General features: G+C 43.3%; 1 protein-coding gene across 1 annotated transcript in view; it reads right to left on the bottom strand.

Moving 5' to 3' along the window:
* rnf213b (ring finger protein 213b) overlaps positions 1–14179 on the bottom strand; it is a 34656-nt gene that overhangs the window by 13270 nt on the left and 7207 nt on the right. Inside the window, exons 17-34 of the mRNA XM_012923175.3 lie at positions 13823–13972; positions 13099–13727; positions 12071–12230; positions 11747–11964; positions 11507–11650; positions 11255–11407; positions 9585–10848; positions 9313–9497; positions 9059–9211; positions 4641–8441; positions 4419–4555; positions 3821–3919; positions 3608–3720; positions 3381–3494; positions 2754–2812; positions 2502–2658; positions 2195–2330; positions 264–452 (exon numbers count right to left, since the gene is read on the bottom strand). Coding sequence (XP_012778629.3) covers positions 264–452; positions 2195–2330; positions 2502–2658; positions 2754–2812; positions 3381–3494; positions 3608–3720; positions 3821–3919; positions 4419–4555; positions 4641–8441; positions 9059–9211; positions 9313–9497; positions 9585–10848; positions 11255–11407; positions 11507–11650; positions 11747–11964; positions 12071–12230; positions 13099–13727; positions 13823–13972 — 7861 coding nt within the window. The remainder of the gene's footprint in view (positions 1–263; positions 453–2194; positions 2331–2501; positions 2659–2753; positions 2813–3380; positions 3495–3607; positions 3721–3820; positions 3920–4418; positions 4556–4640; positions 8442–9058; positions 9212–9312; positions 9498–9584; positions 10849–11254; positions 11408–11506; positions 11651–11746; positions 11965–12070; positions 12231–13098; positions 13728–13822; positions 13973–14179) is intronic.

Here is a 14179-nt window from a genome sequence, read left to right as displayed (position 1 = left end):
AAACGTGAATATCTCTGTGATATATTAGACAATAAGAAAATAGTTGGTTTTAATAAAATGAATGTGTTAGATGTAAGAGGAAGAGGAAGTTAGACCGGCTCCCGATTTCTCAGAAAGTGCAAAGCTTTCACAGCGGAGCATGTGGTGTAACTCCAAAACACAGCTTACATTACGTGCTGGCTTTGGAATCACACAAAAGACGAACAGCAACTGTTAGAGAGGTGGTGATAATGTTCACACACAGAAGAGGTAATGCAAAGTACCTTTGTTTTTGGAGAGGTGTTAGGTGTAAAACCTGTGAGTCTCCCAGGATGTCCAACCACAGCTGTATCAGGCCCGGACCGGTCCTGTCATCAGAGAGCAGATCCAGATTCGCATACCGGTCCATAACCTCCAACATGCTGGCCAGGATCGGTGTCACGGTGGACTGAAGACAGCGCCACAGGGTGTGTCTTAAATCCAAAGATATGACAAGTTTATTTTATATGTATTCCTGAAAATGTCTCAGAGAACTGCACTGACAATAGAAATGAGCACAAAATAACGTAAAATGTGTTGTTTTGTCATTTTTACTTGAACATTTTCTGAAACAGTTATTTATCAAAACAAGTACCGTAATTGTCGGGCTATAAGCCGCTACTTTTTGCACAAGCTTTGAACCCTGCGGCTTTTAGTCAGGTGCGGCTTTTCTATAGATTGTCCATGATTTTTGTGATATCGTAAGACGATTTGTTTTGTTTGTTCCGCTGTTGTACGGCACTACGTTGCCTGGCGGAAGGATCGGGGTTCAAGAGTGGTATGTTAGTCACATGTCCGTCCGCCAGGCAACGTAGTGCCGTACGAAGTAGCGCGAAAAACAAACTTCAAAGTAGCGCTACGCGTTCAGTGGGAGGCGTGGATGACGAGCGGCGATAAACTTGCGAAAAGCAAGTTATGCTCAACTCCACCGGTGGATTCTGACAGCGTGGAAAAGTGTGAAAACATCCACGATCACCAACGGATTTTGAAGGGCTGGACTGCTGCATGATGGAGAGGAGGATACCGCCACGGCCCTTCTGAGGGTGTTCGACTCTGACACTGACAATGAGGATTTGTTTGGTTTTGAAAGTGACAACGAAGGAGAGAAGCGGAGAGTGGATGACGAAGCCATCCTGAACCTGTTCGTTTCCGACATTGGAGAAGAGGACTTTGGTGGTTTTAGTGTGCAGGAAGATGAGAAAGATGGTAGTGAATGACTGACTTTTCTTCTTGTTAAAGCCGTGTCACTGCACCTGAGCCTAAAAGGTAGTCTGAATCTATTTTTCTGGTGTGCTATAGGTTACTGTTATGTACTACATTTGTTACTCATTTATGAAGCACAGCACATGTGCAAATATGTACCCATAACTTGTTTTTCAAAATATTAATAAAAGGGGTGTGTCTCCAAACAGCCATCTCTTTCCTGACAATTCCCTTTGTGCATATTCTCTTACATATGATAAGTCAACATTGAAACACCTGCGGCCTTTAGTCAGGTGCGGCTAATGTATGTACAAAACAGGATTTTCCCCTGATTTTAGCTTGTGCGGCTAATATTCAGGTGCGCTTTGTAGTCCGGGAAATACGGTATTTCTTTTGTTTATACATAAAACAGAAAATCATAGCATATGAGAGCCTAATTTGTACAAGTGCATGAACAAATAATAAAAATGTCCAATTCTATCTGGAGCACCTCTCACCTCCAAAAACTGATCAATTTATAAATATTTGTTTTTACAGGATTTACTGCAATTATGGATTCATACTGCGTATGTAACGGAGTTAAAATACATATGAAAAACATGCACTTACCTGTTCTTAATTATCATTGTAAGTGTGAATTTTATCATTTTTTAAATTGTATTTTATTTTGAAAACCCAGAAACCGGATCTCACTCTAGCATTTAGAAGCTGCTAAGGCTTCCGCTCCTCACAGCACGCGTTTGCACTGTGAGGGAGCTACAATTGCTGGTACCATCAGAAGACACCTGTTGAGTGTGTTTTATGTCTTCTGCAGGAATAAATCGTGAAAAGCCAATCTTTCTGAGCGTCTGTGATTTTTGAAGAGCTGGAAGTGTTACACGTAGACAGGGATAAAGTCAAATACTTTAACTGAGTTAATGATGCCTCACAGGATCTTGTGAGGTTTGTTGTCACATCTGCAGGAGACTTTTACCTGAGAGTCCCTCCCTCTTGCAGAGCGTGGCGTTTCTTGGCCTCTGAGCACACCCACTCTTTAGGAGCGCCCATCGTTTCTTCTCTTTGTGCCAACGCCTCAACCAGTCTGCTCAACAACAACCTCTGAAAGTGAGCTTTAAACAGAGAGCAGTTTGATTAGAAAGAAATGAAGAATCTAAGATTAGTCGAGTGATATAAGTCATCAAACCATTTCAAAATTCTGCATATTTAGAGCATCTTTTGTTGTCAGGCATTGAAAGCGTACTTCAGCAATATATAAATAGAGATCAGCATTGGATATTTACCTCCTGTGTGGTTTTCACCAGTTCCTAGAAGGTTCAGAAGGACGTGCATCCTCTCCATACTTCTTGGAGCCACGCTGTCGGGGTCCCTCAGCAAACCCACTGCTTTCTGGATGCAAGACCTCACTAAAGACAATCTGTCAAGCTGAGCTCTGTCGCTCTGTAAGCAAAGAGAATTATATTATTTTTTCAAGTGTAAACATTTAAACATAATGAAACATGCTTTCATTATCATCTCATTTCACATTAACTCACATGTCTGTCTTCTTTAGAGGCCTCTCCTCCCCTCAAGGTTTCTATATCATCGTGGTTTGCTGATGAAGATTAAAAATACTGTTTATGTAACAAGAAAATGAGGCTTAAATTGCCTTTTGAAGGCAAAACTAACCAAAACTATATATTTATTAAAAATCTAGTTAAGAGCTTAATTTTACTTTTTAGATTAAATAAATAAATAACGGTATATTAAAACCAAACACCTGTGACGGCACTCGGGCTTATTAAAGCTGGCCGGTGAGATGTTAGTAACTATAAGTAATTCACCCACTTTCTCCTGTTGCATTTAACATCAAACATCAAACGTCTCAGTAACAGTTTGATAAATCACAGAAAAATTGCAGAAACTTAAATGAATGAAACTGTAAAAAATAAAAGGTACTGTTGTTAAGAGAGCTAGCCTAGCTAGCTAATCAGGTTAAATGAGCAAGAAATATAAACAATAGCATCTTTCATCCTTTGTTATTCTGTGGGTACTTTGGGTTAAAACAGTGTTGTATGTAATGATGATTAATAAGCTCCAGGTAGCGTGAAAACAGGTTTTTATTTCCTTGACGTACTCTCTGTCATTACAGAGTAGTATAATACTTCCTGCACAGTGTTTACCTGTGAGGGCAGGTTTGAGCAGGCTGCTAATCAGAGTTCCACAGAAAGCCGACAGGTTCAGGCTCATGTCCTCCGAATCTCTCAGGTCGTCAATATGCACCGAGTGCCAAACTCCTTTGATAGAAAAGATAAAACATTATGTTATTATTGTAATACATCAAGCATAATGCTGCAATCATGAAAATAACTGTGGTGGAACAATAACTGTTGTCCCACTTGGTCCTCACCTCCTTGGAAACCAATGTACTGGGAATGACTTGGGATCCTTGAAACCTTCACAATGAAAATCACCCAACAAGTGTGATCCTCCAGTGACATCAGATAATTCATGGTGCAGTATCTGTTGGCAGACAAATACAACGCAAATGCCTTCAATGTCCCGTTTCTCACCGACCCTGCTTTAAATCAGATCTGTTCATGAGTTTGAGGTTGAGACCTACTTTGCTGATGCAATGAGCTCGCTGCTGCAGCGGGATTCCTCGAGGTCCATTTGGATTAGCAGAATATGAAGAGAGCGGCCAGCGTTTTGAAGGAAACCCCTAATACAGACAGATGAGCAGGAGCAAGATTAATCCGCATCAGCGTCTCTGATACTGCTGCAAAGAAAATGCTACTCTGAACTAAACCGGTAAGCACCTGCAAAGCCAAACTTGCTCATTTCTGCATCACTGTCTGTGTTTAGACACTGCAACATTGAAACTCTGCCATCATCAACTAAAACTTGAAATTACACTGGGTTTTTTTCCAATTACAATAATAACTTGGGTTTCACTTTAGCTCTGTGAGAGATTGGCAACCTGTCCAGGTCCAGCACCCTGCCTCTCGCCCTATGGCAGCCTGGATTTAATCAATATGTGTTACGTGTTACTATTCCAATACTGCAGAGTAACACAAGGAATACCAACTCTGGTCCAAAATGATTGAAGCTCAGTGGCAGGTCGAGACTCATGGGAGAGCAGCTTTATTTTGCACAAAGATCTCATTGAAAAATAACTCGTTAAAACGCTGTAAATCCTGCTTTATTTGAAAAATCGTTACCGTATTTTATTGCAGAAAGAGACTTCAGTGTCGAACTGGTGGAGCGACAGTAGTAGGATCCTGTCTGTGTGCAGTCCTAGAGCGTGGGCTACAACCTTGACATCTGATTTGGTTAACAAGCTGGAGAATGTAGTAACCTATGCAGAACCACAAAGCACACAGTGCAGTAAACAGACTGTAAGGAATATGAAGAACAAATTAGAGGTTTGTTTTGCGCCTTACCTCCAGAAACTTGCTGGACTCCTGATACACCTTCAAGCAATCTTCCAGAAAATCCCGAAGTGAGTGGTGATGCTGTTGCTGGAAGTACAATCTCTGGAGTTTGTCTATTTCTTGCTTTGCTAAATCTGAATACTTGAGCCTCACCACGGCATCAGGAGTGGCACAGTTTAACAAGAGACCTTTGGCTAAATCCAAGACTTCGTCCTCCTCACTTTGTCTTGCAGACTCAAAATCACTTTCTGCGTCCATCATCGCTTCACTTTCTGGCATCACTTTGTTTTCATTACATACCTCAATGGAGTCATCATCATTCTTTTCACATGTCTCAGTTTCTTGATCTGTTTCCATTGCATCACCCACCTGATCATCTTCCAGCTGAATTACATCTTTCTGCGTGCTTGTCTCAAGTGTTTTGTTTTGTTCTCCCTGTTGCTGCGGTCCTTCTTGAGTGCCTTGTGCTTCTTGAGTGTCTTCCACTCTTAGTGCTCTCCTTTCCAGGGCTTGCAACAGAGCACTGGCACAGGCATCACCATGGAAGCCAATAAAAATGTCAGATTGTTTGAAATCTTCTGACGCCTCGCCGGAGAACTCCTTCACCCACTCTCTCAGTTTGTCAAGAACTGTGTGCTGCCACGGCTCCAGATCGGTGCTCCTATCCACTCTGTGTTTTTCCAGCCTGTTGATAAGGGGCACTGGAAAGTGCTCATACACCTTCTTCTGGTCCTCCACTACCACCAGTCTGAAGTTTGTATGAACACGACATTTGACCCTATGGGAGCCAAGACCCAGATCAACGTACTGCTGCTTACTGAGGTAAACATAGTACTGGTTCAAGGCATCGTAGAGGCTTTCATAGAGATTCTGCATGTTGAGGAGGATGACAGTACGTCCAGTCTCCATGCATGTTTTCACTCGGTTCACATTACGGCAGATTTGGGCATATTCCTGGTCCTTTGGGAATCCTGAACCAAAAATGATTTCTGGCTGTGGATAGTCTCCTTTGGCAAACACTTGTTGCTGAAGGATATGGAGAGCTGCATTGTTGGTGGTCAGTAAAAGGAGGTACCGGCTCTCCTCAGTGGTGCCATGATCAAGATTCTTTTTTACCATTTGCAGGGTGCTTGGTCTTGGAATTTCTTTAAGGTCTTGGAGAATCTCTTGGAAAAATATGACAGGGTCAAAACCTTCTGGCTGCCCACTGAAGTTACGTAAGATGGCCTCTACCATCTGCTCACCATCCGGCTCATGCTGTGTAGTTTTGACTGCAGCAAAGAGCATTTTGACAAGGCTGTAATAATCCCTCAGGCCAAAGAACTGATTCTTGGAGGTCTCCTTACAGATGCTCAGAAAGGCCTTTGCCAAAGCTGGGAAGAGGTGTTTGATTTTCAGGAGAATTGGGTTGGAGGATGAACAAATGCCTTTGGCAGTTTCAACAAGTTCATCCTCACTTGGATCCCATCTGGACACAAATATCCCTCTGTTCATCTTGGCTGGATCCAGAGCCCAGTTGGAGATGCCAACAAAGCCGACCTTCATGTGTGGATCTGGCTTGTCATTGTCGATGCAACCATCCTCCAAGAGAGGATGAAGGGTTTTCAGTGGCATCTGAGGAGAATCTTCTGCTAGTCCTATCTCATCAAGCACTACCACTGACACATACTCGTCCATGTTTTTATCCTTCTGGAAGCGAGCACAGTTCCTGAATGTTCCTATGATGCCCTCTGGACTTGAGTGAGGGCTGCACTGGAAGGAGACCATATGAACTTGCTTGAGATTCTTGAATAGCTTGCAGTGGGAATTCTGTCCCTGCATGGCATCAGCAACCACAGTTTTTGCAAGTGACTTGGAGCTGCCTGGCTTGCCAACCAGAAAGAGTGGGATCCTGAGCTCAATACAAACCACCATGAGAAACACATTCTCTTTAAGTGCAACATTTTTGGCTATAGTCTCCCTGGTTTGTATGTTCTGAAGGAAGAAGTCTTGACAGGAAGAAATCTCTGTCTGCAGTGCATCTGAAGAGCGGTAACAATCCGGGAAGTACCTGCAAATGTTATCCAGGTACTCCTCTTTGTTCACCAGAGATGGGTAGTAGCAGACTCCAACTGCAAGAATCAGGCACTTTAGTGTTTTATCATCCTCACTGAGACGGGTGCAGTTGCTGAAAAGGACATTGCTGTGCTGGTAAAACCAAATTAGCACTTTCATGGACCTCTCCACATCTCTGAGACTCACAAAGCTGCACTCGTTTTTACGACTTCTCATGTATTTCTGGGAGGCTGCTAACACATTTGAAATGATGTTCTTGCATGATAGTGGCAAATGATGGTCAGCAACTTTCTTCTGGACAATCTGTTGGATATAGGAAAGCTCAGTTGAATCACTCAGCTGACCAAAATCCCACACCAAAGAAGCCATGCTAGGAGGCAGAGGGTGAACTCTGTAGACCAGCTGCCTTAGAGGGACTTTGCCAAGGCGGTCTTCTGTTTCATCAGCCTTCACTCGGTATCCCAATCCAGCACGTTCCAAGCGTTCCACCATTTCAGGTGAGTGCTTCCTGTAAGGATTGCAGGCAGCTATTACTTTTAAACCGCTGTCAGCCTTCAAAGGTTGTCCTCTCACTGTTCGGTCACACAGGATTTCCTTGATGGCAAAAATGGCCTCTGTGGTGTTGGCTTCATCAAAGAATAAAATGGTGTCTAGATTGTGCTTCACACGGTTCTGGTGAGCAAGTGCCTCGGCCTCCTTCACCTTCCTGTAGATCATTTCTGCAGTGGTTCCACCATGCACCTTAACAAGTACCATGTTCTCGACTGATCTTCCCTCCCTTTGTAGAGTACAAAGGAAACGAACCAATCTGGTTTTTCCACAGCCAGTCTCACCCATGATGACAACAGGAATTTCACATCGGAATCTCATGTGTATGGCCAACATCTTCATCACATTGTCAGCAGTGAGCTCATAGGTAGGGTCTGGATCAAATCGCTTGTCTGCAATTCCTTTCTTTGCTCCAACAACGCAAGAAATCCTTTTGATTTTGTCTGCCCGGGGTAACTGATCAAAGTCCTCAGTGAGAGATATCCTCTGCCGCTGCAAACCTTGAAAAAGCTCTTGCGACATCACATCATGTATCAGGACTGCATTGCTGCGAGGATCAACTGCAATGAGTGTGTTTTGCCTATAACTTTGTACATTAAAGCCGAGGAAAGACATTGACATGTGGTCCGCATTGAAGAAAATGTATGGATGAGACTCATTTTCCCAGCGCTTACGAATTGTCAGACGGGCCAGAAGTTCCTCTTCCTGACTGTTATCCATGAGTGGCATGGGACTCTCGTCGGACATGTCCAGAGATGGCGAGGCAAAATCTCTTGCCATTAGAATCATGAACTTTACGATGAACCCTTTGAAACCAGGAAGCTGGTCAGCAAGGAATTCTCGATCGCAGAAAATTGAGTTCTCACAGTCTTTCAGTTGCACATTGAGGAACCAGGAGAAGTTCTTCAGCTCACCCCAGGATGGATCTTGCATTCCACAGTAGGACAGGAAGAGATTGAGACAGTCACTGGGATCCCCCATTCTGGAACCCTCCTGGTAGTTAAAATGATCCAGATCCTGTTTCTCCTTGTAACGCCTTAAGTACTGATAGGGTCTTTGAATTCCCTCACTGCAAAACTCCTGACCATCCATCAGTGGATCAAAGGTCTTAACTCTTAATGACCTTCGATTGGCCAATAACTGCATCACTTCTCTTGGAGGCTTACAACGAATGGTGGGCAAAACATCAAGAAGTCCAAGCTTCGTCTGCATGAAAAAATCAAACATTAAAGAAAAAATTAAATCAACAGGAGATTCCCAAAATGTTCTCAAATCGGCAAATGATTTATTTGAACCTTTTAAAAGTTTACAGATATAATAAGCTTGCAGATTTAGGGCACTGAATTAAAATATACTACACTCAAAGACAATGTTGGAGTTGTTACTCAAAAAAATGCATTGCACATTACTTGTTACTTTTATTTAAAGTAATGCAATATAGTACTTAATTACTTGGTAGGGAAAGTAATTTGTTACACTACCACATTACTGTTGCAACTCCTCCGGCTGCAAAGCATCCAGCTATATAAAAGTCTAAATAATCGTCAAAATCAGAGTCCTGTGGTAAGATTCACCACTCACTTGTGACAACAAAAAGACTCATCATGAGGTTTCACAACTTCACTAACCAACAGGCAATATCAATCTTTTACACATGATGGTTTTGTATGAGTTCTTTACCATCTAAAATATTTTAGCATTCAAAGTTAAATCCATTTATAAAAAAAATCTAGTTAAAAAGATGAGTTTTTCTTAAAGACATGAAATGTGACGTGTGACGAGTTCTGAAGTTCTATTCAATGAGGGTCTAAAAAGCTCATTACCTCTTGTTGATGATTTGGGGGGAATGCATATGTTTTCAGGACCTCAACTGTGATTAAGTGAGCCACATTTCTTCTCCACAGCATGCCATGGCTGTCGTTCAAACAACCCAGAACTAACAGGTGGAACAAGAGCTCCTCCAAACCTGAACGAACCTGAGAGGTGTCCAAAGTGAAAAAACAAGATAGACTGTCAAAGACAAGCACAAGCAACAGCAGAACAAACGGCCTGCAGCTGTAAATGCTTGCATACTTACTCCAGCAGTGTCAATGTGCAGAATGACGGGATCTTGCTCTCTCAAAGGTTCCAGTTTCTCTGACAGACTCCTAATCAGTGAGTCTACGTCAACGCTTGGCTCAATCAGCTTGAGGCTGATATGTTTTGCTCTGGGAGATATCTGCTGGAACTTCTCAAACAAACGATCAATGTAAAGTGATTTCCCTAAGAAAAGAAAAGATGCCAACATTTAAATATTGTAACTGAACTGCATTTTTAATGGATTTTAGTGCAAGGAGGGGTTGTCCTTACCGACTGCAGGGCGCTCAGATGACACGATCCAGACTGAGAGCTTGTCTGGAGAAACCAGTGTGACGGGGTTTTGCTGAAGCGTGTTTTCTGTGAAGTGGTGATGTAGATATTTCCTGGCAGTGTCGGCTGTTATACCCACACCAGCCTGCACTTTATCATTGCTGAAGAAAGAGGGCACGTATCTGTGCTGGTGCACAACCGGACTCACTATGACCAGACGATAATGCGGGCCGGCACTTCTCTCAAGACTGTCGAAGATCTCCCCTAAAGCTACACTGACATCATATCCCAGCAGCCCTGGATTCACCAGAGAGTATATCTTCTGGCAGTTTTGTCTGGAGCCTTGACTCAGAGCACGGCGCAGAAAGATCTCCACCTCCTCTTCTGTGGTTTCCTCTCTGCAGACTAGAACCTCATCAACAGACGGCAGAGGCTGCTCTGGACTCTCCATGTAAAAAGAGAGGGTGGTGGTAAAAACCTCTCCAATGGGGCACAGAACGAGATTGGGCTTTCCTTCCTGGAGAACTGACAGAAGGTTTCTGATCGTGTGCTGCTGGTTCATCTCAGAGAGGCATGAGAGGAAGTTGGCTAGTGTCAAGATATCCAGCGACTCACTCAGGTAAAGACTCATGTCTTTTTTGAATTGCTGCCAGAGATTCTCAAGACTGTCCTCTTCATCTTCTTCATCATCCGAAGAAAACTCCATCAAGTCAGAAGCCTCTTTCATGTCCACTTCAGCCTGTTGTGCTGGCATCACATCTTTTGAAGGTTCGTAATACATGTCGTCGTCATCAGACGAAACATCTTCTAACTCATCAGCGTTCGAGCTCATTCTTGCTGCATTACTGTAGGCGTGTCTGACATCATTTGGCGTGCACTCGGGTTTTATGGGAAACAGTAAGTGCCATAACTGCTGAGGAACAGACGCCTGGCGTTGACACACTTTGTGTATCCAGTGGCACAAATAAACCATCTGCTCCGAGGTGTAGTGGTTCAGCAAGCCAAAGCGGGAGCGCCTGCTGCTGATGAAGGAACGCCATTCCTTCTGGCATGTATCCATGGACTGCGCAAGGCTTTGCAGCTGCGCTGTCACCTCACCGTAGTATGTCATCCGTTTATCTTTCAGGGACAAGAAGGTGACTCTGATGCATGGCTGCTGTTGTTGGCAGCACTCGACCTCAGCGTGCCAGTCTCTGAAGAGCATGTTCCCAGATGTTTGCATCTGAAGAAGGATGGTGCCCAGTCTCTGAACTCCCTCAAAAACCTACGAGGACATGGCAGCAGGAGTTTTGCAGTTAATACTATCCTAAACCACAGACACCGGGTCTACAGCTAAAATGTTTAACTCTCTTTAGCTTAGGTTCTAGTGTCAGTGGACAGAACTGCATTTATTGCACAAAAAACTAGTGATGGTGTCAGATATGATGACTTATCGTCATGCTAACCAAGAGTACTTTAAAAGGGTCTGCTTTTTTTCTTGAATACTTTTGAGATCTCCTGCATCCTATTATCTCAGCTGTAAAAGTGGTGGAGTCAAAGCTTTAATTCGAGGACACAACAGGTACACAAGTCTGACAAATAAGATGAAACACAATAAAGAAGCTGAGAACCTTCCAGTGAGTTTCCTTTGCTAAGAAGAGTCATAATTTAACCGTTTAAAAGCCGCTGACCTCTGTGAACCTGTTGACTTGCTCTCTGCCGTGCTCCCCTTTGGATGACATGAGCATGAGTTTGTTTTGTAGCTCGAGCAGATCCTCAAGCTTGTAGCTCTTCTCCTCTCTGCTGCTTCTCACTGTGACCTTCACCATGTTTTGAAGACATCTCTACAAAGGAATCGGAAAAAACTGACTAATAAGAATTTGAAAATCACTTCAGTTTGTAAGCCCCATATTCTGTTTGTCAAAGGAACACTGTGCACTCACCCTCTGTGTGTTTTTATCAGACCAGTTTATGTGATAAACTCCATTAGCATTAATAGAGGAAGCCAAGGAGAGGGAGGACTGCTCGACAGAGCCGTGAGTCTCCTTCAGTGCTTTTAGCCAGCTGAGTAAGCGGGTAGACTCGCTCTGAAAACCAAACCAAACACTCTTATAGCTGCTTTGCAACATCAGCCAGGATGTAGGCGTAAAAATAAGAGAGATGATGTAAATACCAGTTTTTACCAGTTTGTCAGGGAGCTTCTCATCTCTACTTTGGGTGTCCCACACCTGCCGAGCACACCTCATGAAGTCATTAAAGCCAGCTTGAGGGGAGAGGGAGTAGAGCAGAGGGGCATAGCCCATCACTGCATCATGGAAGCAGGCCACCTGATCGATCTCTGTGTCGTTCTCTCCAGCAGATATGGAAGCCAGATCCACGTAAACCTTCACATCGCTCATGTCTGTTGACGGGAGAACAAAGTGAGGATGGAGGCATCTTCTGCAAGGCCACAAGATTATTTATAACCAAAAAAGGGACGCTTTGTGTTTTTCATGAGATCACCTTACTTTTAAGGTTCTCTTTGACCCAGGTGACAAGCGTTTGGCTCGCTAGAAACTCTTCCAGACAGGCAGTGTGCTGCTTGGTGACCTTGGAGAGTTGCTGTCTGGCACGAAACAGGTCGTCACTCAGAGAGCTCAGAGCCCTGCGCTTAAAGCTGTCCTCTTCCTGTGGAAGGTACGAATATCGTCATAGAATGAAACATTATTTAGTTAATATCAATATAAATGTTTGGGCTTCTGTGTAACTTATGTTTTATCCAACAAATATCACTTGTTTTAGTATTTATTTTTACAGTAGGAGTCAAGATAGCTGAAGACACCAAAACTATGAGGAGAGCTTTGCACACATTTAGCACGTGAAGTTGCTCCTTGATGGTTTTAAGAACTTCAGTTCAGTTGTGCAGAAGATAAATAAAGAAGCGTGACTCAGCTACTGTAAACATGCACATTGTGGCAAGATCTGCTCAGTGAGCTGAAATACACTAATTACATTAATACATGAAGGTCAGTAGGTCCAGAAATGTTCTCTCTGCTTTTCAAAGATCAAGCAGCAAATAGATATAAGTAAAAGCTCTTGGGAGGAGACTGTATCAGCAGGCCTGTGTGATGAAAGTGCTACGTGAGCCCCCGCCTTCTTGAGATAAAAAAGAAAAAGAAAACTGCCATGACACAGAGAAGGTGAACAAATGGCATCTGTACATGTGCAGGAGGAGCTGTGATGATGTCTGGGGGTTTTGCTACTGCCACTGTTCCTGCAGAGACACACAGTCTCATCTAGTTCAAGCTCAGAGGGAAATACATTTGTTTTTTCAGCAGGAGAATGAGCCAAAAAACACACCGAGAGTCCCTCCAGGCTGATGCCTGACTGAAACTCCAGGTTACAACATTAGAAACTGTTAAAAACAAATTCTGGAAAATGTCGCGTATATTTTTTTTCCTACACAAATCTATTAAACGTCTTCAGTTTTGGTCACCACGTCAACGAGACTTTGAGAACATGCTTTAAGTAAATAGTAATATTCATAAAGTATTACCAGTTGACTGAGTGCTTCGATCTCAGTGAAGTTTCCAGAAAGCCCCATTTTTCCTGCAATCTTCAGCACGGCGCTGGCTGCAGCCGCCGCCTCGTGGAGCTGTCTATACTTCTGGATCTGATCGAGTCTCATCTTCATCCAGTTGACCTCAGGTTTGGACCCTCCTGCCTCAGAAAACATCTCCAACATCAGATCCAGCTCTGTTTTTATGATTTTCCCATCACCCTGGTCCCCAGACTCAAGCAAAACCTGATCGAGCTGCCTAAAAGTGATATTTGCTTCTGCAATGCTCACGGCGAGGTCAACAAACTCGGTGAGCAGGGGGTTCCAGATGTTGTCGCAGACCTGTGTTAGGTTCACTGAAACAGGAGCTTGGAAGGGATTTCTGGCTGCCAAAGATGCAGCTCCTTTGACCCATGAGGACAGAATCAGGTTGCTGTCTCGCAGTTTGTGCATCTCTGTGGCCATTTTTAAGACATTCATACTGGTTTTATACCAGAGGATGCGTGGAGAGCCGGCACTCTTTAATTTGCCTTCAGCATCAAAGGGCTGAACAAGCATCAGTTTGTTCAGGCTCACAGCGTGGAGATCTGCATTGTGCTGCTCCTCCAGGGCCAACATCTCAGGAACTATTGACATAAGAACCATGTTAGTGTGAAGAAGCCATTAAACCACCACACAGCAAAAATATTTAAAATGATGAAATGAACGACATTCAACTCACCTGTGATGCTTTCTGTAACCTTTGCTATCATCTTTATGAGAGCTTCAATCTGCTGTTTCCTCTGCACGAACGTGTTCAGATCTTTCTCTCTCTGAGCTAAAACCTCGTCTGCACTGACAGCAACCTTCTCAGATTTAGCGTTTAACTTGTCTGTGGAAAACACGATGCAGCTCATATTAATCAAGACAGTTTGCAAGCATGAGCTAAAGAGGCAAACGGAGAAAATTAGTTTGGGTGTTCTAATTAACTTTGCATCCCTCTTGTACTTAAATCTTCTGAATATCTCATTTATATAAAGCACAGGATGTGTGAGATTATTAAAAACAGAATGAAGGAATAGCAGACTCTGATGGTTCT

This window comes from Maylandia zebra, linkage group LG8 (assembly GCF_041146795.1).
Source record: "Maylandia zebra isolate NMK-2024a linkage group LG8, Mzebra_GT3a, whole genome shotgun sequence".
Classification (NCBI taxonomy): domain Eukaryota; kingdom Metazoa; phylum Chordata; class Actinopteri; order Cichliformes; family Cichlidae; genus Maylandia; species Maylandia zebra.
The sequence above is the reverse complement of the archived record's forward strand: the minus strand, read 5'-3'. Positions and strand labels throughout refer to the sequence as shown.